We start from the raw sequence: 21,656 nt of genomic DNA, 5'->3' as shown, positions 1-21,656 counted from the left end.
ACTTATTAGAGGGGAAAGTATATCTATTTAGAAGTTTAAGAGATCAACAGTTGTGGGATTTTTCACCAAAGTCGTGAGTTCTTTGATAATGGCAGGGGTCATTAAATCTAGATGGACATCATTTCCACCACCCCCATGTACAGTATGCCTGAATTCAGAACATCCAATAGAAACCAAAATTCCACTGTGTTTCACTCTTATCAGAAATAAGAAGAGAAGGAGATATATGAAGTTTGTGCCTTGATTAAAGCAGCTTTTACTGGCATCAATAGTTTGAATTGCCCCTTTTGTGGTTATCTTGAGCTTTGTGTATCCTGGGACAATGCGTCTTGGTAAGATGTAGGGCAGAGTTGTTTAAAGTTGGGGAGGGAGAAGGAGGGCACTTGTTAAGATGAGCACTGGGTGTTATATGTAAGTGATGAATCACTAAATAAAAAGTAAATACGTAAATACATAATAAATAAAGTGGGGGAGGGAGGATGATTGCTAAAGGGGAGGCTGGAAAACAGAGGTGGCTTCATGTTCTAAGGCAAGTCCTTGTCAGGCAGGTCAGTTTTAGCAAAGAGTGCATCTAAAAAGGGAGGGCCTGAAAGTAATCTCTAAAACTGCCTGAGCACCCCTGGAATGTTTTTGCATGTACACTCGGAGGTACTCATGCTCCTTGGGAACAGTGACGGGTCATTGTGAAGGAATGAGGAACATGAAGAACATAAGATAGGCTGGCTGGCTCGTTCGGATGGCTTTCAGCCTAAAAGACCTTTTTAAAAAGTTAAAAAAAAAAATCCCAAACCCAGAATTTTAAATTCTTAGCTCAAACCACAGTCAGAGCCTGTGGGAGTGTCTTTAAAAAGTCTCTTTTGTCTTAGAGCTCCTGAACATAAGCAGCTAAAATCCAGATACAGTGTCTGATACTGTGGGAACCCATATTACAACAGAGAAAGAACCCATATTACAACAGTCATGTCCCTTATGAGAAAGTTAAGGCAATGACTAAGAACATATGGGACCTTGGGAATTAGGGGAATCAAGGTGGATTTGAGTACCTAGGGAATCTGAGTACCTGGAATTCGTAAAAGTCACTGGTTTCAAATGTGAACTGAATTTATAAGGTGAGGTCACTGGGGGCTTATTGCCAGTGGAAGCAGCTTCTTTCTCCCTTCCATCCTCTGATCCCTTGCTGGTATCCTCTATTAGCTGAACCAGCAGGAAGGCAACTGACAGGGGAGGCTAGGAAATGCTATTCACTGGGGCTAGCCCCCTTGTGATGCAAAACACAATAGTGGAAGAGTAAGGAATGGTTCTGAAGGCAGCTGTGCCCAGGACAGTCACCCCCTGTGCTTTCTGCATGGGCCACTAATGTCAGAAGTCCTGCCCTGGCTTCTTATTGTTGAGGAAGATGTACTTTGCATTCTTCTCTTCCCAGCCCCCAGCTCTCACCTGGGTTGCCTTGCTATCACACCCAGCCCCTTGGAGGGCTTGGGAATTTTTGTCTCCTTTCACCGAACCATGCTGGGGACTGAGAGACTCTTTAAGGATGCTCTTAGGACCTAGACATCACCCTCAGTATTGCTTCTCATTGTTCAGGGCCCATACTGGGCTCCCAGGGGCTTGCCATCTCCTGGAAAACACCTGGGGGAAGTAGGGACTCTGCCCCAGGCTCTTGTCAAACCCAACCCAAGCCATGAGCCATTGAACCAGCTTGGGATTATCTTTAAAGGGATCCTGCCCAAAAGGATATCTGTTGGAGTGCTAGGGAAAACAGATAATGAGAGAGGACCAGCAGCTTTTTGAAAGGCGTCAAGGGAACCATAGTGAGGGCTTCAGATGGGAAGCCACACAAAAGCATTCTGAGTGAATCCATATCAAAGGGAGAAAGTGGGGGAAGAACCAACTTACTATACATGTCAGGTAGGAACGTCCTTATCCCCCTACCACTTTCTAGTCCTTCCCTCACTCAGCCCTGGTGTGGTCACAAATGGCAGCTAGCCCAAGAAGGAAAAGGTGAATGAGAGAGAGAGGAATTTAATGTTTTATGAGACAACTTTATGTTCTAACTTTTTCTGGCCACATGCAAGAAAATATTTAAGTTAAAATTCAAGAAACATACATTACCAATTGTATGTAATCAAATAATAATGAAGACTGTACCATTATACCATTATAAATGAACAACTTCCAATTTCACCTAGACCTTCAACTCAGACCAGAAAGCCTCTGTTTTTCCTAGGCAGTCTGCTTTCCCAGTTACACCATAATGATCTCAAACTTTGACCCGCTCAGTCTCCCTGCCCCTCCTTCAGAAAATAGCCATGACTCCCAAATTTCAGGCTTGTCCCCATCTGGGCTTTGGATCCACTCTCTCCTGCCTCCTCAGTAAACTTACCCTTTCAATTTTTTCCACTCTGCTGGCTCTACAGTCTCATCTTTGCTGGCTTCTTTCCAAAACGATGTAGACATGCACATGGCACTCCATCTTAAAGACCTTCCTGGATCCTGTGTCCTCTCTAGCTACTTTCCATTCCCTTCATAGCAGTGCTTGGAAGATTTGCCCGTATTTGCTGTACCTGGTGCTTACCTACCAGGTGCTCATCATGCACTGCAATCTGGCTGCTGTCCAGCATTCCACATTAACTGCTTCCTGAGCCCTCGGTGACCTCACTTTGATCAATTCAGTATCACTTAGAAATGCAATTGACTGTCATAGAATAGCTTAAACAGGAGTTCTCCCCACATAACAGAATATTTGGAGGCAGGCAGCTGCTCGTGCTGGTTCAGCAGCTCCAAAGCATGGGAGTAGCCTTTCTGAAATTCTCCCTGACTTGCCTTCATGGTTGAGGATTACTGCTGAGGTGGTACATCCCCACTTGGAGCTGGAAGATGGGGAAAGGTTGGTACCAGTCACTTAGATCTGTTATTAGAAATGCAGATTTCCCAAGTTCCCCCATGTCTCATTGCCCAGAACTGTGTCATGTGGTCATGTAGCTGCAAAAAAGATGGAAAAGTAAGTGTTTAATGTTTTTTAGTCTTTATTATGGGGATAGACAAGAGCAAGAGGGTGGAAAATTGAAACTGGGCTACCACCCAGTCTAACTCACTGGAGTCAACATTGTGCAGCTCTTTGGTTACCTATAACCCCCACACACCCCTCTTTCCCATATGCACATTTTGCATGGAATGTTCTCACTCCTCCATAAAGGAGGTAATCCTAAAATGTCAGCCAGCTCCTACAGACAGCATGGAGTCCAGGTACTCTCTGTACAGGCCCCTCTTCCAGGTCCAGATGGGGTTTCTTGTGGCCTTCCGACTTAAACTAAAGGTTAAGTTCTCTGAAAAAATGAAAATGACAGTACCAAGTGTTGGGAGAATGGGGAAAAACAGAACTTCACATGCTCTTGCTGTTGTATCCATGGTCACAGCCACCTGGGAAAACATTGGCAGTATATTGTAAAGCTGAATATCTGTGTTCCCTATAAGCCAGTGGTTCTATTCCCAGGTAAATACCTGATGGAGATGCAAACAGATGTGCAACAAAAGAAATGTTCTACAACATTCAATGCAGCATTGTTTACAATAGTTTCAAACTGGAAACTACCTAGATGTGCATAGAGAGTAGAATACCATACAGAAATGAGAATGGTCTAAAACTACACACACTGTAGGTGAATCTCAAAATAATGTTGAGTCAAAGAAGCCAGAGACAAAAGAGTGTGTATTGTGTGATTCCATTTATAGAAAATACAAAAACAGGTAAAATGTCTCTGTGCTATTAGAAGTCAGGATAGCAGTTACCTTTTGGGGAGAGGGTGGTACTTGGGAGGGAGCTCAGGGGGGACTCCCAGGATGTTGGTAATGTTCTGTTTCTCGATATGGGTGATAGTTATATGGGTGTGTTCAATTTCTGAAAATTTATGGAGCTGTATGCTTTTCTATATGTGTACTTTCCTTTGTATATACTGTTGTGAAATAATAGAAAATACATGTAGTGGTCTCTACTGCTGGTTCCTGGCACAGAGCTCCTAAAACCTTCGTAATTTCCCAAGTGATAAGAACACTAGGAACATCTTTTGTTCTAGTATTTGATCTTTGACCTGATTCCTGACCCTGGTTTCTGACACAGTTCTTAAATCCCTTGGAATTTCCTGGGTGATAGGAGTGTCTTTTGTGGTAATGAGATGACTCTTGTTAGGGTCCTGGATGGCTTCCAAGTGGAGGTTGGTCATCAGAAAGACCAAGCCATGATTAGAAGCTTGGAACTTGCAGCCTGACTCCCCATTCTCCAGGAAAGAGAGAGGGACTGGAGATTGATCTAATAATCAATCATACTTATGTCAGGAAGCCTCCATAAAAATCCCAATAGCACAGGATTTGGAGAGCTTCTGGGTTGGTGAACACAGCCATGTGTTGGGAGGGTGGTGCATCCCCACTCTGCAGGACCCCAAGCTCCTGCACTTGGGACCCTTCCAGACCTCATCCTCTGTATTTCCAAATCTGGCTATTTTCAACTGTGTCTTTTATTACGTAATAAACTGGCAGACCTCAGTAAGCATTTCCCTGAGTTCTGGGAGCTATTCTACCAAATGATCAAATCCAAGAAGGGGGTCATGGGAACCTCCAATTTTTAGCCAAGTCGGGCAGAAATTGTGGGTAACCTGGGCACCTACTACTTGTGATTGTCATCTGAAGTGGGGGGGGGGCAGTCTCAGGGATTGAGCCCTTAGACTACTAACTCCAGTTTGTGTCAGAATTGAATAGCATTGTAGTACACTCAGCTAGTGTTGCAGAGAATTGCTTGGTGTGGGAAGAAAATCCACACATCTTATGTCAGAGGTATTGTGTTTGTAAGTAAAGGACAATAGGAGTGTGTCTTTCGTCTATAGCTGTACAACAATAAAATGTATGCAAATACTTTCAGTGCACAGTGTGACGATACAATGAAAGCTTCCTTTTTTTTTTATTTTTTATTTTTTATTTTTTTAAATTTTTTTTTCAACGTTTATTTATTTTTGGGACAGAGAGAGACAGAGCATGAACGGGGGAGGGGCAGAGAGAGAGGGAGACACAGAATCGGAAACAGGCTCCAGGCTCTGAGCCATCAGCCCAGAGCCCGACGCGGGGCTCGAACTCCCGGACCGCGAGATCGTGACCTGGCTGAAGTCGGACGCTTAACCGACTGCGCCACCCAGGCGCCCCGAAAGCTTCCTTTTAGAAAAAAAAAAAAAGCATGCAAAGCATAATATACCCCCATAGTAAACCACATCCAATCCTGCTGGACATATATAGTAAGGGATCTCCTCTGTGGCAGTATGTTAAGTTTTTGACTGGGGAATCTACCAGCCCCTCACTTGTTCTGTGCCCTGGTTGTGTAGAATGCCAGTGTTTGTATCCCACTTCCTGTTGGAGGGGATTCAGGAATCCAGGGATTGCCCTAAGTGTTAAACAGTAACAGACTGATGTTGACCAGGCTTCAGATTTTGAGGACATAAGTGATTCCCTCAATCATTTGTTAGGCTTCTGGTCAATTCCATGCATGAGTAATAACAATCAAATAACTTATCTACGGGGTCTTTAAATGGTTTTCTAATTAAAGATTTTAAAAATGTTTTCCCATGGGGTGCCTGGGTGGCTTAGTCAGTTAAGGGTTCAACTCTTGATTTCAGCTCAGTTCGTGATCTCATGGTTCATGAGATCCAGCCCCCCATGGAGCCCTGCGTCAGGCTCTGGGCTGACAGAAAGCCTGCTTGGGATCTTCTCTCTCCCTCTATCTGACCCTCCCTTGCTTGTGTGCTCTCTCTCTCAAAATAAATAAGTAAAAAATTTTTTTCCAAATAGGTAACATTTTTCTTGGTTAAAAAAAAAATACAAAAAGAAATAAATTAAGGTCTTATTGGGGCACCTAGGTGGCTCAGTAGGTTAAGCACCCAACTTTGGCTCAGGTCATCATCTTGTGGTTTGTAAGCTTGAGCCCCAAACAGGCTCTGTGCTGACAGCTTGGAGCCTGGAGCCTGCTTTGGATTCTGTGTCTCCCTCTCTTTCTGCCCCTACCCCACTTGCACTCTATCTCTTTCTCTCAAAAACAATAATAGTAATAATAAGGTCATATTCTCACCTCTGTTCTCTTTTGTTAGTTTCTTGTGTATACCTCGAGTGCTTAATTTTGCAAAACAAGCAAATCAAGTATCAGAATATTTAAGTCTTCTAGGGGCTGCTTTTTGTGTGCTCAATTACAGTTGAGGCAATTCAAAACAACAGTTGCAGGCAGAGATGCCACCTATAGTCCATTTTTGCTACCTTGGGCCTCAATCTTCTCTCCTGATAAAGCTGCCTCTTCCCTGCTTCCACTTGTGCTGGGTATACAAAGAAAATTATTTATTTCAAGCTAGTGAGACTCCAAGTTGTGGGACTAGGTCAGTTTATGTTGTAAACTGCAGGTAAGGAATTCCGCCCTTACCAAGGCCTCATTTTTAATCTCTGCTTTCAAATCAGGTATCTCTAATCTAGATTTGTCACTCACTTGCTGAAAGCTACTAAAAAAAAAAAAAAAAAAAAGGCAACACCACTAACGTTTTATGTTGATCCTGAGATTTCTCCTACAGTACAACTTCGGTTGGTCCAGCAAGTGACAGCAGTTTGACAGTTTCACTACTGCTTAACAAGTTGTTCACCAACTTTCCAATTTGGAATGGAGTCTTCACCACTGGCTATACCTTAAGCTTCATATAGCTAATTCCACATTAGTGTCTGTTTTTAGTGTACTACTTCTGGTACCAAATTATTTGCCTGTTAAGAATTGGTTCAACTACAAGTTACAGCGCATTCACCTATAAATGGCTTAAATAAATGTGTGCTCTCATTCATGGACTAGAATGGGGGCAATAATGGGTGCAGGGAGGTCAGTTAGGAAGCTCTCACAGAAGTACAGGTAGCAGATGATGGTTTCATGGATACCAATTATACCTCAGTAGAGCTAGGGGAAAAACAAGAATATCTCCTAGAATTTTGGCTTGAAGAACTAAATGGATGGCAATGATATTCACTAAAATGAGCAAAACAGGGAGGTACATGCTTGGGGATGAAAATATTTGGGGAGGCCAAGTTAAATTTGAGATGCCAGTTAGACATTCGTCAAGTATGCACTTTTTTAGGGAATTAGGAATTACAGGGAGAGGTCATTGTTAGAGAAAATTTGGAGCCACCTGCTTATAAGTGGTACCTAAAATCATAGGACTAGATGAAATCACATAAGGAGTTGGGTAGATAAAGAGGAGACTCAGGATAGTACCCAGGGTACTTTGATATTTATAGGTTGAGCAGGAGATGAGAAGCCAGGGAAAAGAACTCAAGAAAGAATAGCCAATGAGATAGGAGGGCTAAGAGTACATGATGTCAGAAAATGAGAAGAAAGTGTTTCAACGTGGGAGTGGTTGACTATGTTAAATAGTACTGAGAGGGCAAGCAAAAACAGAACAGAGAAGGGACCACTGGATTTGCATGGAGATTGCAGTTTCAGCAGTATGGTGGGATAGAAACCAGAGGGCAAGCTTATATGATGATGGGAATGGTCTATTAGAGAGGGAGCAATTGGTAATTCTAGAGAAAGACATAGAGGTTAAGATCCACAGAAAAAGTGGGAGCGTTGGTTAAATAGAATGAGAACACAAGACTATGTCTTATTTGTATATCTAGTAGCTCCTAGCGCAGTGTCTTGTACATAGGAAGTACTCAAGAAATGTTACTGAATCAATGAATAAATGGGCAAATGTAAGAATGGGTGGATGACAGATGCAGTGCTGAAGAATGAACTAGATCAAAGTAACCCAAACTTCAGACTAAGGAAAGAAGGGGGTCTTGAACTAATAGGGTTTCTTCAAGGACTTTGGGATCCTGGGATTTTTCTCTGGGAGAGGATTAACAGATTTTAATCTCAGATGAAGGTGGGAGAAGAAATGGGGTACTGTCAATGGCAGTTACCTTGCCACCTTTCAAGGCACTGATCTGCTAAAGCAGAGTACAGGGAGGCTTCTGGGATCATCTCACTTAACCCCTTTCTTTCTTGCCCAGTGTCTCCCTTTCTGAATCCAGGCTCATATGAAAAATGATTATTTATCTTTATGCACACAAATGGGAGAAGGGATTTAAAAAAATGACGGTCCCACACTCATTTACCCATCTGGTCAATAAATATTCATGGAATGATAGTATTGTATAGGGGGAAAGGTGTAAGAGCAGGATTATGTGGGGCTTATGGTTTCTTTTGTTTGTGGGTCTGTTTGGGTGGGGGGTGGGGGGAAGGGGTTGAAGTGCTTTGTCTTCTATTGAGATAGAAGGTCATTTCACTAACTGCACAGGTAAGGTGGTTTTTGAACTGGGCTGCCCATGAAATCTTGGTGGGACTCGTATACAATTGAATAGGTCTTGCAGCTTAAGCGGTTTGTGGACTGCAGCAAGTGGAGGCTGGAAGTAGGACAGTCTTGGAATCGCAGGATCTCTAGCTGGCTCTAGCGTCTTCTAGGCATTTCATGAGAAGTGGAACTAGGATTCCCAGGATCTTTCTTCCAAACCTACAGGTGGAGGAACCGAGGAACCTGTAAAGGTGGAGGCCGAATGGAAGGCAGCTGTAGCATCCTCCCCATCCCCATTAGCCATCCTATGTCCCACGCTGGACTACATTCCTAGCAAGCTGCCGGGCCGAGAAGGCTCAAGTGGCCCAACCTAGGCTAGAGCCGACTGTCGCCCTCGGGAAGGCTGGCTGGCTGGCTGAGGAACTGCGCCTGCCAGGCCCTAGTTGGTCCCGGGCCCTTTACACGTGGAATCACCCTAGCGGTCCACACTGCCTCGCGCCGGGCAGGGGTGGGGCTCTGTGGCGCCAATGGGCGGCCAGAGGGGAGCGCGCATGCGCACAGCGCGGCGGGGCGGGGAGGGCGAGGAAAAGGGTTGCAAGGACGGGGGCTGGCGAGGCTCATGCTAGGAGGCTTCGCGTCTGAGGAAAACTGCTTGGGAACTGGGTGCAGCGAGGGTGAGTGAACCCAGGAGGAGCCGAGGCCCGGGCTTCGTCCTCTAAGGTCTGTGACTCGACCCTGGAGAAGGAGGTCGTTGGGGCGGCACTCAGGCGTCCGCAGTGGGGCGGGATCCCGGCGCTTCTCAGGGGCTCGGGGCTTCCGGCTCAGGTTGCGGGGCGGGAGCGTCCTGAGTAGGGGTCTCGGCCTCTGCGCTGCCTCGGGAAGCTTAGCCGGCGGCCGGGAGCACAGCCACTCTCCTGGAACAGAGGCGGCCGGGGGCTTTGAAGCCAGATGGGCCCGGCTGGGGGCGTTACTCTCGTCTACCGCCGGTACCTTGTGTCCCAGAGGGGGTCACAACAAACAGGTCCTGTCTGGCCAAGCGAGTGGGAAGATGGGGGAAGCCCACTTCCTCTTGAATCCCCTGTCTGGGCATGGCACCGCCATGCACCCCGTGCCCAAGCCAGAAACCTGGGCGTCACTCTAACCGCCCCCCCATCCCCTCCCCGGCTCGGCACTCCTTCACCCACCCAATCGAATCTATCACAGGTCTCTTAGATACTTCCCACTTCGCTCCTGATCCATGGCCTCTCTGCTGCAGCTAGTTCAGGCCGTCATTTCACCCCTGCACTACATCAATAACATCTTGACTGGTCTTTTGATCCTTTGTAGTTTGTTTTGTACTGGAAAGCCAGAGTGATAATCTTAAAACACAGACCTGTTAATGTCAGCAGATCCCTTCCCCCATTCCCCTTCTGTCCTTAGTGGATTTTCATTGTTCTTTTGAGCTCTTGAACATAGCTTATACAGGCCCTTCATGACCTGTTCTGTTTTTACCTTACTCTAGTTCTCTTCCCCACTCTGTTCCAATGGATTAGGCCCCCTGGCCAAACACCCTCCTTATCAAATGGGCCTGCATATCCCAGAGTAGCAGATTTCAGTTCCCTGCCAGCCTGCAGAATTATTTAGACAAGCTAACCATATGCTTCCATCCAGTTCTACCTCTCTACTGTGTCTTCGACCCTCTTGAATCTTTTGTAGTTCCTGGGTTGGACCAAGTCTCTTACAGGCTTAGGTGTTGGTTACATTCTTTTCTCTCTGCCTGAAGTACTGTACTTTAGTTGAAAAAATCCTTTTCTCCCTCATGGGTTACTCCAGGTGTGGGTTAGGGTTTCAGCGGTACTCCATAGGGGTCTATTTATTAGTCTCTCTTTTCCACCAGGCTGGAATCAGTGTGACAGGCACCTGTCTGGGCCATAGTCCTCAGTACCTTGTGTGGCACCAGGCTGTTAGTAAGGAGTGTGTTGGTTAAATGCATAATGAAGCCTGGCCGCTTCTCGGGCTCCCCAAATAAACATATGGATCAAGTTATTAAATGTTTTGCTTTTCAGAACCAATTCTCAATCTCCAACCCATGTAGCAGTTTCTTTGGCCTAGGAACCTGGCTATATTCTTGCCTTCAGTCCAGGACCGTAGCAGTGGTAAATGGGAAGTACCCTTCAGAGTTTTTCTTTGGCATTGACTTTGGGTACAGGATGTCTGGATATTAGTGAGTGTGGCTGCTTTTGAGTTTGAATTTTTTTTTTTTAATTAAAAAAATTTTTAAAATATTTACTTATTTCAGAGAGAGAGAGAGAGAGCGCGAGAGCGAGCATACGCCTGCATGAGTGGGGGAGGGGCAGAGAGAGGGAGACACAGAATCCAAAGCAGACTCCAGGCTCTGAGCTGTCGGCACAGAGCCCGATGTGGGGCTCAAACCCGTGAACTGCAAGATCATGACCTCAGCCGAAGTCAGACAGTCAACCGACTGAGCCACCCAGGTGCCCCTGAGTTTGAATTCTTAACTGAGGGCCCCTGGCAGGAGAGAAAACCTGCTAACAGCTGCTGCAATCTTTATAGGAGGAAGGCTGGCTCCAAACTCTTAACATGCTGATAGGGCTAATGACACAATGGGAGGAGAGGGTGGACCAAGCTGGCCAGGCAGGCCCTGGTGGGAGAGCTCCAAAGGGGTTATTTTTCCAGCTTAGGCCAGATCTTCTGTGATAGGGAACAGCATATCTAGGTGTCAAAACCCACTGCCCTGAATCAGACCTGAGGATATGCTGTTCTCCAGTCAGCTTAGCACTTTGTGATTGGTAGAGTAAGGGAGAGACTGAGATGACAGTGTCCTGGCCCTCACAGAGGGAGGGAAAAGAACAATATGTGACTATATGTTGTGAGAGGCTGCAGACTGAAGTCAGAGGAGAGAAAGATTGGTGTGGCTGGAAGAAGCCTGAAATGACATTTGAACTGGGCCTGGAAGGAAGACGGCAGACAGGTTAATGGAACATTGGGAGCAAAGGTTCTGGGCCTGGAAGAGGCTGCTGGAGCGGTGAAGGGAGCCCTATTACACTGAGACTGGCTACTGAGCCTGGTCTGGTACTTCCCTCCCAGGACTGAGGCTTCTTGTCAAGGATGTCTGAAAGCAGGGGTTGGGTTCTGAAATCTCTTTCAGAAGTCTCTCCTTTGGATTTTTTTCCAGTCTGGCCTCTATAATTTCTCAAAGAAGGCAGTGAGCTTGGGAACTGCTGGGGTTTATCTAACAGCCTGTTTGCTCATGGCCTTGAACTAAATCATTGGAATATGGGTGATGCAACATGTTTTTCAGGCAAAGGGGAGTTGCTTATGTTTCTTTTTGAATGTGACAGTTTAATTTGTTAGGTAGCAGATTCCCTGTTCTCACTGTAGCACTTGAGGGAAAGTTTTTCCTCTGTGTTTGGTAGATTGATTGAACTTGTGTTATGTTCTGTTAGAAACCTGCTGCAACAAACCAAAGTGGGACATGTCCACATCAACTGGTTCTTGACCTTTATTCTGCTTCCCTTGAGAGAATGTGGACCCATAGTTACTGTATTACCTATCCCTTGGTTTCTTTTTGGTGTTTTTTAAATAGAACCTATTTCTCCTCCACACACATACACAATTTGATACTAAGCTTCCAACCACATAGTTATAAGAAATTATGCTATGGGTTCATTGATCACTCGACTATCTGATAGATACCTCCAAAAAAAAGTTTTATGCTCAGTTACACTGACATCAAAACTCGGCAGTGTATCTGTGAAGATGGGAATCCCTCCCCCCACCGCCCACTAAGGACTGTGGCACACAGGCTGAAACCGTCAGCCCCTGTGCCAGGCGCTGTGCCTGCTGCTGGGAATGTGGTTCCCTCGCTGCCCTCATAGAGGTCAGTCCAGCAGGGAGCACTTACAAGTAATCAGGCAGTTTTCAAGGTCGCATTCGCATCTGTTGTCAGACCGGACCCTTCTGAAGGGAGGCACTCAGGAGCGAATGGGAAGAACACCTAAGCCAGACTCAGATTTGAAGAAGGCTTGCTGGAGAAAGCGATGTCTACTGTGCATGAGTCTAAGAGGCTTGGGAGGAACTGGCTTCCCTCTCTGATCTCTCCTGTCTCAGAACTCTAAGATACGTGGTTAGACCAAGCTGTTCTGCTCTGGCCTGGGCAGTCACTGCTGGGAGTAACTTGAGACCTTGTTTTCGGGTACCAGATACAGTGGCAGTGGCCTTGTCAGGGTCTGGACACTTTTATTTGGTAAAACTGGAAATGTAGTTTCTGGTCCTGAATTATTTTCTATGGATGAGAATTAAGTGGAAGCCCCCCCCCCACTTTAAATTCCATTCATACATATTTGAGCAAAATTATGGGGTAAGTCACATTAAATACACATTTGTAAAGAAAAACATGTTTATAGTAGGAACATTAGACCTTAGGAATCCTTAGAATCCTCAGTAGGAACTGAGAAAAGTAAAAAGAAGAAAAGTCCAAATCACACCTCCTATTTCAGAAAATAATCTTTTAACCATTTTTAGCCATTGTTCTATGTATGAAATATACACTTTTTTTTTACAAAATTATTTTTCACAGACTTTTGCAGTCTGCTCTTTTTCATTAAATATTAAAAATCATTTCTTACTGTTAAGTATGATGTTGCATTATGATGTCCCTATACAGTTGTAAGATTAGATGCTGCGTTTTGGCCCCCTGGAAGTTACACCCCAGCGACTGTTGTTCCCTTGAGGAAGGAACTGTTGAAGGGGTTACCACTGATAGGCAAAATGGGTTTGGGAAATTTTCCTGAACGTCATGGGGATGGTATTCTCCCGGAGTCCCGCCTTTTGGGATGGGTGAGAGGGCTGCCACACAGCTCCTTGCCAGCCCCAGGTACAGAGGCTTTGGAGTGAGCTGTGTGTGTGATGGATGCAAGGAATGACCAGTACCCTAAAGCTTTCTCTTTACTGCTGTTGGTTTGGTCTTGTGGCTACCTTTGGCCCATTAGAAATCACTGGCCTTTGTTATCAGCAGAATTTGTGCTGCCTTTTGGGAGATGGATATGTAGTCCTTGTGTTGGTATGGAGGACCAACATGGTCCTAGCCTAGCATGCAAAGCCATATCCCATAGAGCCTGGTCAACCTCTGTGCCCCATTGTCCACCATCTGCCTGCTTCATATCCTCTAGGCTCCCCCTGACTACACCACTTGGAGTTTCTTTCCCACTTGTCTGACCTTCTGCTCTGCTCACAGCATTGCCTTAGTTGGTATGGCAGTCCTTCACCTTTTTGAGATCGGTCTATAAGCCCCCGGAAAGACTGGGATTTTGAATTTCACAAATCGTAGAGGCCTGCTTGAGCCTTGGTGGGGAATCCTGGGAACGAAGCACTCCTGCCCTCAGGAACTTACTGTGTAGCTGACTGTATCTTATTGACCATAGTTGCAGGTCTAGCCAAACTCCGGGAGTACTTAATGGAATCCTAACGTCTGTGTAACTCTCCTTTCTGCTGCTCTTTCACAGTGGTTGGGTTACCTGTCACAGTCCTGGGAGATGGATGAGGCAGGGGTTAATGTCCTCTTTCCCATGTCCCCTACTGCAGGCCTTGATCTGACTTGCCTCATCGCTTCCCTCAACTGCCACATTCCTAGCTCTGGTCTTGCTCCACCAAATACCTTGCCCCCATTGTGCTGCTGGATGAGCCACTCTGAAACCAAGCTCTGATCTCATCTCCCATTCACAAATCCTCAGTGGCTCCCCATATGTTCTCCAGAAACTTCAGCCTCCTTAGCCTAGCATGCAAAGCCATATCCCATAGAGCCTGGTCAACCTCTGTGCCCCATTGTCCACCATTCTGCCTGCTTCATATCCTCTAGGCTCCCCCTGACTACACCACTTGGAGTTTCTTTCCCACTTGTCTGACCTTCTGCTCTGCTCACAGCATTGCCTCAGTCCTTCAGTCCCTGCACGTCCACAGCAAACTGTGGCCCCAGCCTTCACTGATCTTCCCTCACCCAGAGGAAATTTGTTCCTCTGAACTCTCAGTTTTTTATTTTTCTTTAGGATACCTCGCTTTCTGCCTTTTTAGTGCTCTCCATAGGAAGTATTTCACCAGACGGTAAGCTTCTTGTAGGCAGGAGTAATCTTCAGATCCCTTTAACCTCTCATTGAGTTGTTTGGCATTCTGAAGGAGCTTCAGGAAATGTCATGAAGCCCTCCCACCCGCTCTTTGAGTGATGGGGACTTGGAGTGCCCAAGGTCATCCCACACTGTAATGGCAGAGCTGGCCTTAGGTCCAGTTGGACATGTTCTCTTCCCCAACCTCGTTCCTTTCACTGAGTTCCTTCTCCAGGAGCAGCACACTGTCATGTTTTGAAAGAACCTTAGCTCTGGTGTTTTCACCTGCAACTTCTATGTTCCCCACCTCCCAGGTGCCGGCGACCATGAGATCTCTGCGGCTGCTCAGAACCCCCTTCCTGTGTGGTCTGCTCTGGGCCTTCTGTGCTCCAGGTGCCGGGGCTGAGGAGCCTGGGGCCAGCTTCTCCCATCCTGGCAGCGTGGGCCTGGATAAGAATACAGTGCACGACCAAGAGTACGTATCCAGCCAGGGCTGGGGTCCCAGAGCCTCCCCCCTGCAGCTGCAGTCGGTAGCCACCCTTCTACTGTTTGTACAACTCCTTGACGTTTTTCAAGAGTGATTATTTATTCCTTATAGCCACCTGTAAATCAGGCAGTCTTTTTCCATCATCATTTCATAGATGGAGGATCTTGATGCCCAGATGAGATAAATGACTTGCCTGAATTCATCCTGTCTCTCTTTCACCACAGACAGACATACAGACAACCCCTCTGCATTCATGCTCATGCGTGCATGCACACACGCGCGCGCACACACACACACACACACACACACATATTCTCACACACGTGTATACAGTAGTGGTGACAGAATCCAGGATAAAACTAAGGTTTCTGGACTGACTAGAGCTTTTCCTTTTTTTACTGTCACATTCTAACACTGAATTATTTGTTGCAACTTTTGTCCTGGGCCAGTTAGGCTCACACATAATTTGTTTTCCTTGAATTGGTTCAAAAAAATGTGTTTAATTGCTAGTCTCCCATGATGTTATAACAGCATTCTAATAATAAAGAGGAAAACACCCATAATCTTGCCAGCTTAGCAGGTGAACTGTTTGACTTTTCCCTGCCCCTTTCATGGCCTTGCCTGTATCTATCATCCTTGAGTGTGCTTTGCCACGCTTTCTGTTTTTCTGGAATGAGTGAACCTTAAGATCTTGAACTTTTCAGTTCTTAACGTTTTGGTGTGATCCCGGGGTTGCTGCCAAGTGGTCTGAGTCTGACTATCGGTTTTTAGGCATATCATGGAGCATCTAGAAGGTGTCATCAACAAACCAGAGGCGGAGATGTCCCCACAAGAACTGCAGCTCCATTATTTCAAAATGCATGATTATGATGGCAATAATTTGCTTGATGGCCTGGAGCTGTCCACAGCCATCACTCACGTCCATAAGGAGGTAGGTCTGCGGTAGCTCAGTGGGCAGCATCTCAGAAAGTGCTCTCCGCCCCCCCTCCCCCCTAAAAGGTTCAGTCTTCAATCTTGATGACCTGTGCTGTCCTTGTACAACTGTATTGCTGTGTCTTCTTTGTCTGCTCATCGCTCCGTTCTGCCTCTTTTCCTATTCGGAGGCGCTTCTCACACAGGGTGACCTACTGAGGCAGAATCTCCAGGGACTCCTACTGCACACCAGAGCTTGAGAACCAGCACCTGGAGGACAGACCACATCAAAATGAGGAGCAGGGGAGAAGCTGTTTTATTTAAGGGTGGCAAACCAAGCGATCAAGGGACTCAGTAATAATTGAGGACTTGTGTGATACTACTCAGTGCTCCGTATGAAGCGGTTTGCAGAGCATTTACAGAGTCTTTGCAGCAGCCTGGGAGTGGGCTGGGCAGGCACGGTTATTACCCCCATGTTAGAGGTGAGGGAACTGAAATCCAGATGTGTCCAGGTCTAGCGTCTGTCCTGCCCTGCCACACTTCAGTCTATAATGCGGAGAGGAGGACAGGCAGAGCTGGTGGTGCGAGCATGCTGCTGGTGGCTAGCAGGAGAGCAGATTCGGGTTTGCTTTGAAGGTGGTGGGGAGCGCTAACAATGGCTTTGTGCAGAAGAGTGGCAGTGTCGCGGGAAGGTCCTTTGCCGTGGGAGGCAGACTGATGGACGCGGGGAGAGCTTGGCATCAGGGAGAGGACCTGGGATTCAGCAGTCCCAGAAGGCGAGGCTGGTGGTAGCGACAGGAGAGCAAAGGGTACATGTGGGAGAGGTGGCAAAGGAAGAATTGGCAGAATGTGAACAGCGTTAGCATAGCACTCAGCACAGTGAGCCCTGCTGCAGCTCCCTCTGGAGCAGGGGAAACACCTTTGTCTCAAAGACTGTAACATGTTCTCCTGGTTGGCAGTGCCTTCCTCTTGTTCTGACCCCAGGACGCTGTCCAGTGCAGACCGTTTGCACTTTACAAGGGCACATTGCACCCAGAGCTGACCCTCGGGAGAGCACGAGCTCTCAGCTTTTCTCTAGAATGGGTTTGTGGGAATTATGAACTTCATAATTCTGTGTAAGCCAGACCTAGCTTTCTCCAGTGAACATGTGTTACTTCTGTAATTAGAAAAGAGGGGAAAGTAATTTTTAAAACAAATAAGCAAGGACCTGCTTTGATTGCATCTTTTTCACTGGCAAATATAATTTCTAAATTGGATTTTTATGAATTGACTCTATGTCTGTTATATGGTTTTTAGATTCCTAGAAGTAGCCACATACTACATGGAAGGAGTTTTTGGACACACGAACATGGACATTTTAGACCTTAGCTAAGCACTTCCAGTAAAACGTGCGACTCATCGTTGTCTAATTTGTATTTTGTAGGAAGCGAATGAACAGGCACCACCAATGAGTGAAGCCGAACTGATTAATCTAATAGATGGTGTTTTGAGAGACGATGACAAAAACAATGATGGATACATTGACTATGCGGAATTTGCAAAATCACTGCAGTAGACGTTGTTTGGCCATCTAGTTGTATGCGAATGTGACCCGTCATAATGTGATTAAACACTTTTTCGGTAATGCGAAATAACTCCTTTCCAACTGCAACAGTATTTTGGTAAAAACCTATAGCGATTTGTTACCCTGGGGTGAGAAAGAGAAATCAAGAGAAATAGAAGAGAAGCAGGACATAGTTGTAGTCCCCAAGTACTGTTAAATCTCTTACTGGACAAGGGCTTGATTAAAGAATCCTTTCAAGAATATTGGACAGCTGGAGTGTGGTACTCAGGAACTTGACTGTAGGATGCTGCTGGTCTCTTGGTTTGCATTCATGCTACCGGAAAAGTAAGAGAAGCTTTGCCAAGTAGACACACTTTTCAGTAACAGTGAGGGAATGGCGTAAATGCCAAATGTTTTCCTGGTGGATTCTGTCTCTTTAAGTAAAGGTGGTCAGTATTCCACAAAGTTCCCCTGGCCTGAATGATGGCTTGCCCCCACCCTGGGCAAGTGAGTATTAGACTGTCACAAGGCATAAGAAGGATGCCAGATACTGAATTCAGCTAGCCATAGAGTCTAAGATTCTGTGTCTTCTGACACTTTGGGAATGATACACAACTGACCTAAGTGATTAGCATTTTTTCGTTTTTCAGTATTTTGTAAAACTACTGCCACATCCTTTCTTTTATGTCTTCTTCGTCTTAGGAGAGACTTTGAATTTAAAATGTTCTTTATTCTAATCATTAGCAAATGTTTTAGCTTTCTTAATATTTGTATTTAACTCTTATTTCTAGGGTTTGTTTTTGCTGCTTAGAAACTATTAGGAACGCAAGGACTTTATCCCTCCTGCTTGGCACAGTGGGGTAAAGCTACTAGCTGGTCTTGCCTAAGTGAGGAGAGAGAAGATCACCCAGCACCCATATTGCTGCAAGCTATATTTAGAAGGCATGGTGTTTAAATGACCTCTTCTAGCTTAAATATGTGAATTCTTTCAGATCAGGAAAGATTAAAAAAAGAAGCCTAAAAACTCTTAATTAAGACTGCGGATCTCAGTAACAGTTGAAAATGAGAAGTAGCAGCAGATTGTGATTTGGTCTATTGGATGTGGTGGACTTGCTGTGGTAAAAAACCTGAAATGATGGCTGAAAGGGGAAAAAACTGCCTAGGATTTGCTGTAAGACGCATAGAGACCTATTTTCTTTATTGAAGTATTCTTATAAGAAAACGTATGTATTTGTAAAAAATGGTTTCCTGTGTCAAGTATTTGTGCAATCAGAGCTGAATTGTAAACTATTCTTGTAATATCTAGTTATTTTGAAAGATTTATATATTGAATCCTGGGTATATGACCAATAAAGCTGATGAAACAAAATGAAGAGCAGTTGATTTTTGTCCAATAGGGGTCTTCTCCTCCCACGTGAAGGTTTTGTTTATTTAGTACAGATGTTTCCATGTGCCTGCTCCCTCACAGGTCCTATGACCCTCCCTGGCTGTGCCCTGTTCTTTTGGCAGGGGTAGACTCCCAGTAATCAGTCACTTTCTGCTTTGATTCATTTCTTCTTCTGAGTGAAATCACTTTTTGGACCTTTCTTCTCTGGCCACGTTCAGATTATGACAGCATAGTCTAGCTTAGGAAAGTAACTGTTTTCTCCTGGAGTCTGGTGACTGTCTTTTCTTTGGCAGAAAATTTAATTAGGTAGCATTTTTGAAAGCCTCCCAGGCCCAAGCAAAAAGCACAGTCTCCCCTGGCATTTTGGGAATGACACCTTGTTCTGCCATTTGAAAAGGAAGGAAGGAAGTTAACCATTGCCTTCTCTCTCCCCTGCCCCCCGAAGATCTTTGGATGTTGCATTGGCTCTTCTTCATCCAGAGTTGCCCCTCTGGATGGATCTAATGGGTGGGCTCCCAGAACAACCTCATCCTGTTGGCTGCTGGGAAGGGACTGAGGCAGCTGGAGGGGGAAGGAAGCAGATCCTTACAAGGTAGAGTCACCCCATTAAATAGACGAGACAGACACCTCCTTCCTCCTTCCTCCTTCACAGCTGACTTCCCTTTGTAACTATTTCGTGCTAGCCTTTGTGGTCCTGTTTAGCAAATGTCCCTGGTGGGAGAGGGACCTGTGATACTAGGGACACAGTGACATTCTTGCATACCTCCTCTCTTCTAGCCTTCTCATAACCCACTTGAAGGATTTTTCAGAATGTATCAGGAACATCTCTGCACCTCAGTTTCCTTATCTCTAAAATGGGGATAAATCTATCCAAGAGAGGCAGCCTTATATGAGCATAAGCTTTGGACTCAGGCAGTCAAGTCAGAATCGTAGGCCTGCTCTCTTCAGCTGCGAACTTGAAATTTAGTTTCTCATCTAAAAAATTACTACAATAAAACTTACCTACAGAAAGGAGAAGAGGATTAACAAAATGAGGGCAAATGTAGAAAGCATCTAGTAAGTGCCTGACACTACACAAAGTAGATACTTAATACTCAGTCACCTGTTCCTCAGTCTGGCTAGAGAGCCTGGGCCCCTATTGCATTGCAGGGGTTGGAGGGGCTAAAAAGGGATTGATGACTCCTCCGGAGCAGGGGTCAAAAGATGTTCTCTATGCCACTGAACGGATAGATCAAGGATGTCAATCCATCTGTTGAGGAACTACAAGTTAGGGTGTTCTGTTATGTGGTGTTGACGATTACGTTGTGGTATCTGTGTACACAAATCTTTTTTATACTCTTACTTCTTGAGGAAAGTGGATTACTGAGGTTTGAACCTGCAAAGAAGTAAGGCTTACTTACTAAGCCTTAGTAAGTATTGCTAAATTTCTATCCAGAAGAGTTGTACTAATTCATACTTCATCTCAATTGCATATGAAGAGCCTATTAGCTTTAGCTAGACGCATAGCATAACCCAACAAGCCCCTAAGTACAAAGTGATGAGACATCAGTGCTTTTAATTTTTGGTCAATCCTGAGTTTGTTCATTTGTTGATTCATTCATTGAGTGTTTATTGTGTGTTTGCCATGTAACCTCTCTGATCTAGATTTTGGACTTCAGTACCTTCTAGAGAGGAGAAAAAAAAGCCTTTGTGTCATATTCCAGACTTCCCCTGAAGGTGTTATCATCAGAGGACACAGAAGTATTCTTACGTAGCATCCCCAATAAAAACAAGAGCTAAGTCACATCTCTACCTCAAGGGGAAATCCATTTTATCAAGGACCCAACCAATCTAACATTTCAACTAGGGAATTAGTAGCAGAAACTATGAACATTATGTCTGAACTTTTGGATGTTAAAAACAAGAAACAAAAAAACCAAAAAACCCAGGACCTCTGCCTTTTGAGAAGATGGAGTAGATACACTTCTATTCTCTAACAAAGTACAACAAAACCCTGGAAAATTATTTGTAAAACAAACATAAGAAGAGTCTGAAATGTGGAGGGAAGAAAGCAGACTGGTTAGGGACACTGGGATGTAAGCAGCAACATGGTGGTGAGTTCTGTCTTACGTGTGTTTTGTGGTTTTTTGTTTGTTTGTTTGTTTGTTTGTTTTCACCAGATCTATCCAGACTTGGAGCTAAGGAAGCCAGCAACCCAGAAATGCCAAAAGGAGCGCACATAAAAAAGCCCCAACAAAAACCTGCTCTCTCTAGCCAGAGAATGAAGAAAAGGGCAATCTAACAAGGCAGGAAACTTTTAGACAATAGTTTCTCTATTCCAGCCAAACACCACAGGGAAAACTGTGGCCCTGCCAGCAGAGACTGAGTGGGGAGCCTAGGCCTCCATCCTTGCCATGCTGTAATGAGGTGCTATCCTCCTTCCTGTATTTGAGGTGATGCCAGACGATGCCAAGTAAGGAGCTGGGACTTCCATTCCTCCCAATCCCTGGACAGTAACAAGGCCCCGTTCTTGCCCACAGGGTCAGTGGAGAACCCCAGGAAACCTGGAGTTCCATCCCCAGGAACTCCCAACTGGCTGGAGTGAGACTCCCCGCCCCCTTTCTGTGGGGTGTGTCGGAGTAGGCCTGGTGAAGGGTCAGGCCTTTCACCACCCAGGGATAACAATGTCACCTCCACCACAGTGTCTGGAGAGACCGTGTGGGGAATCCAAACTCCCAACCACGTCCAGCAGTAAGGAGGAGCTGCTGGCCTTGGGTATTGATGGAGGCTGAGTAGGGAGTAGACTTCTCCTTCACCTGTTAGGAAGGAGGCAGCACCTGTCCTTCCCCTGCCACAGGGGTATCATGGAAAATCAGTTAAAACAGGTTTAAATAAAGTCCAGTCTCATTAT

General features: G+C 45.5%; 1 protein-coding gene and 1 pseudogene across 4 annotated transcripts in view; both read left to right on the top strand.

Moving 5' to 3' along the window:
• Positions 1-18,748, top strand: part of MCFD2 (multiple coagulation factor deficiency 2, ER cargo receptor complex subunit) — a 34,874-nt gene extending 16,126 nt beyond the window's left edge. The window contains exons 2-5 of one of the 4 annotated variants that reach the window (XR_006960175.1): positions 14,752-14,912; positions 15,696-15,855; positions 17,260-17,456; positions 18,171-18,748. Coding sequence is in view for 3 of the 4 variants with exons in the window: in XM_047068493.1 (XP_046924449.1) it covers positions 14,764-14,912; positions 15,696-15,855; positions 17,260-17,391 (441 nt within the window). In the remaining variant the exon portion in view is untranslated. Of the gene's footprint in view, positions 1-8,919; positions 9,060-14,751; positions 14,913-15,695; positions 15,856-17,259 lie in introns of those variants that run through there. The other 3 variants (XM_047068495.1, XM_047068494.1, XM_047068493.1) reach the window with 3 other exon arrangements.
• The window catches only part of LOC124503443 (guanine nucleotide-binding protein G(I)/G(S)/G(O) subunit gamma-10-like), a 108,246-nt pseudogene that overhangs the window by 16,089 nt on the left and 70,501 nt on the right, over positions 1-21,656 (top strand).

This window comes from Lynx rufus, unplaced genomic scaffold (genome assembly GCF_022079265.1).
Source record: "Lynx rufus isolate CCGP_SWC_20201006 ecotype Redwood Valley unplaced genomic scaffold, mLynRuf1.p SCAF_8, whole genome shotgun sequence".
Classification (NCBI taxonomy): domain Eukaryota; kingdom Metazoa; phylum Chordata; class Mammalia; order Carnivora; family Felidae; genus Lynx; species Lynx rufus.
Note: the sequence above shows the minus strand (reverse complement) of the source record. Positions and strands in the feature narration are given on the sequence as shown.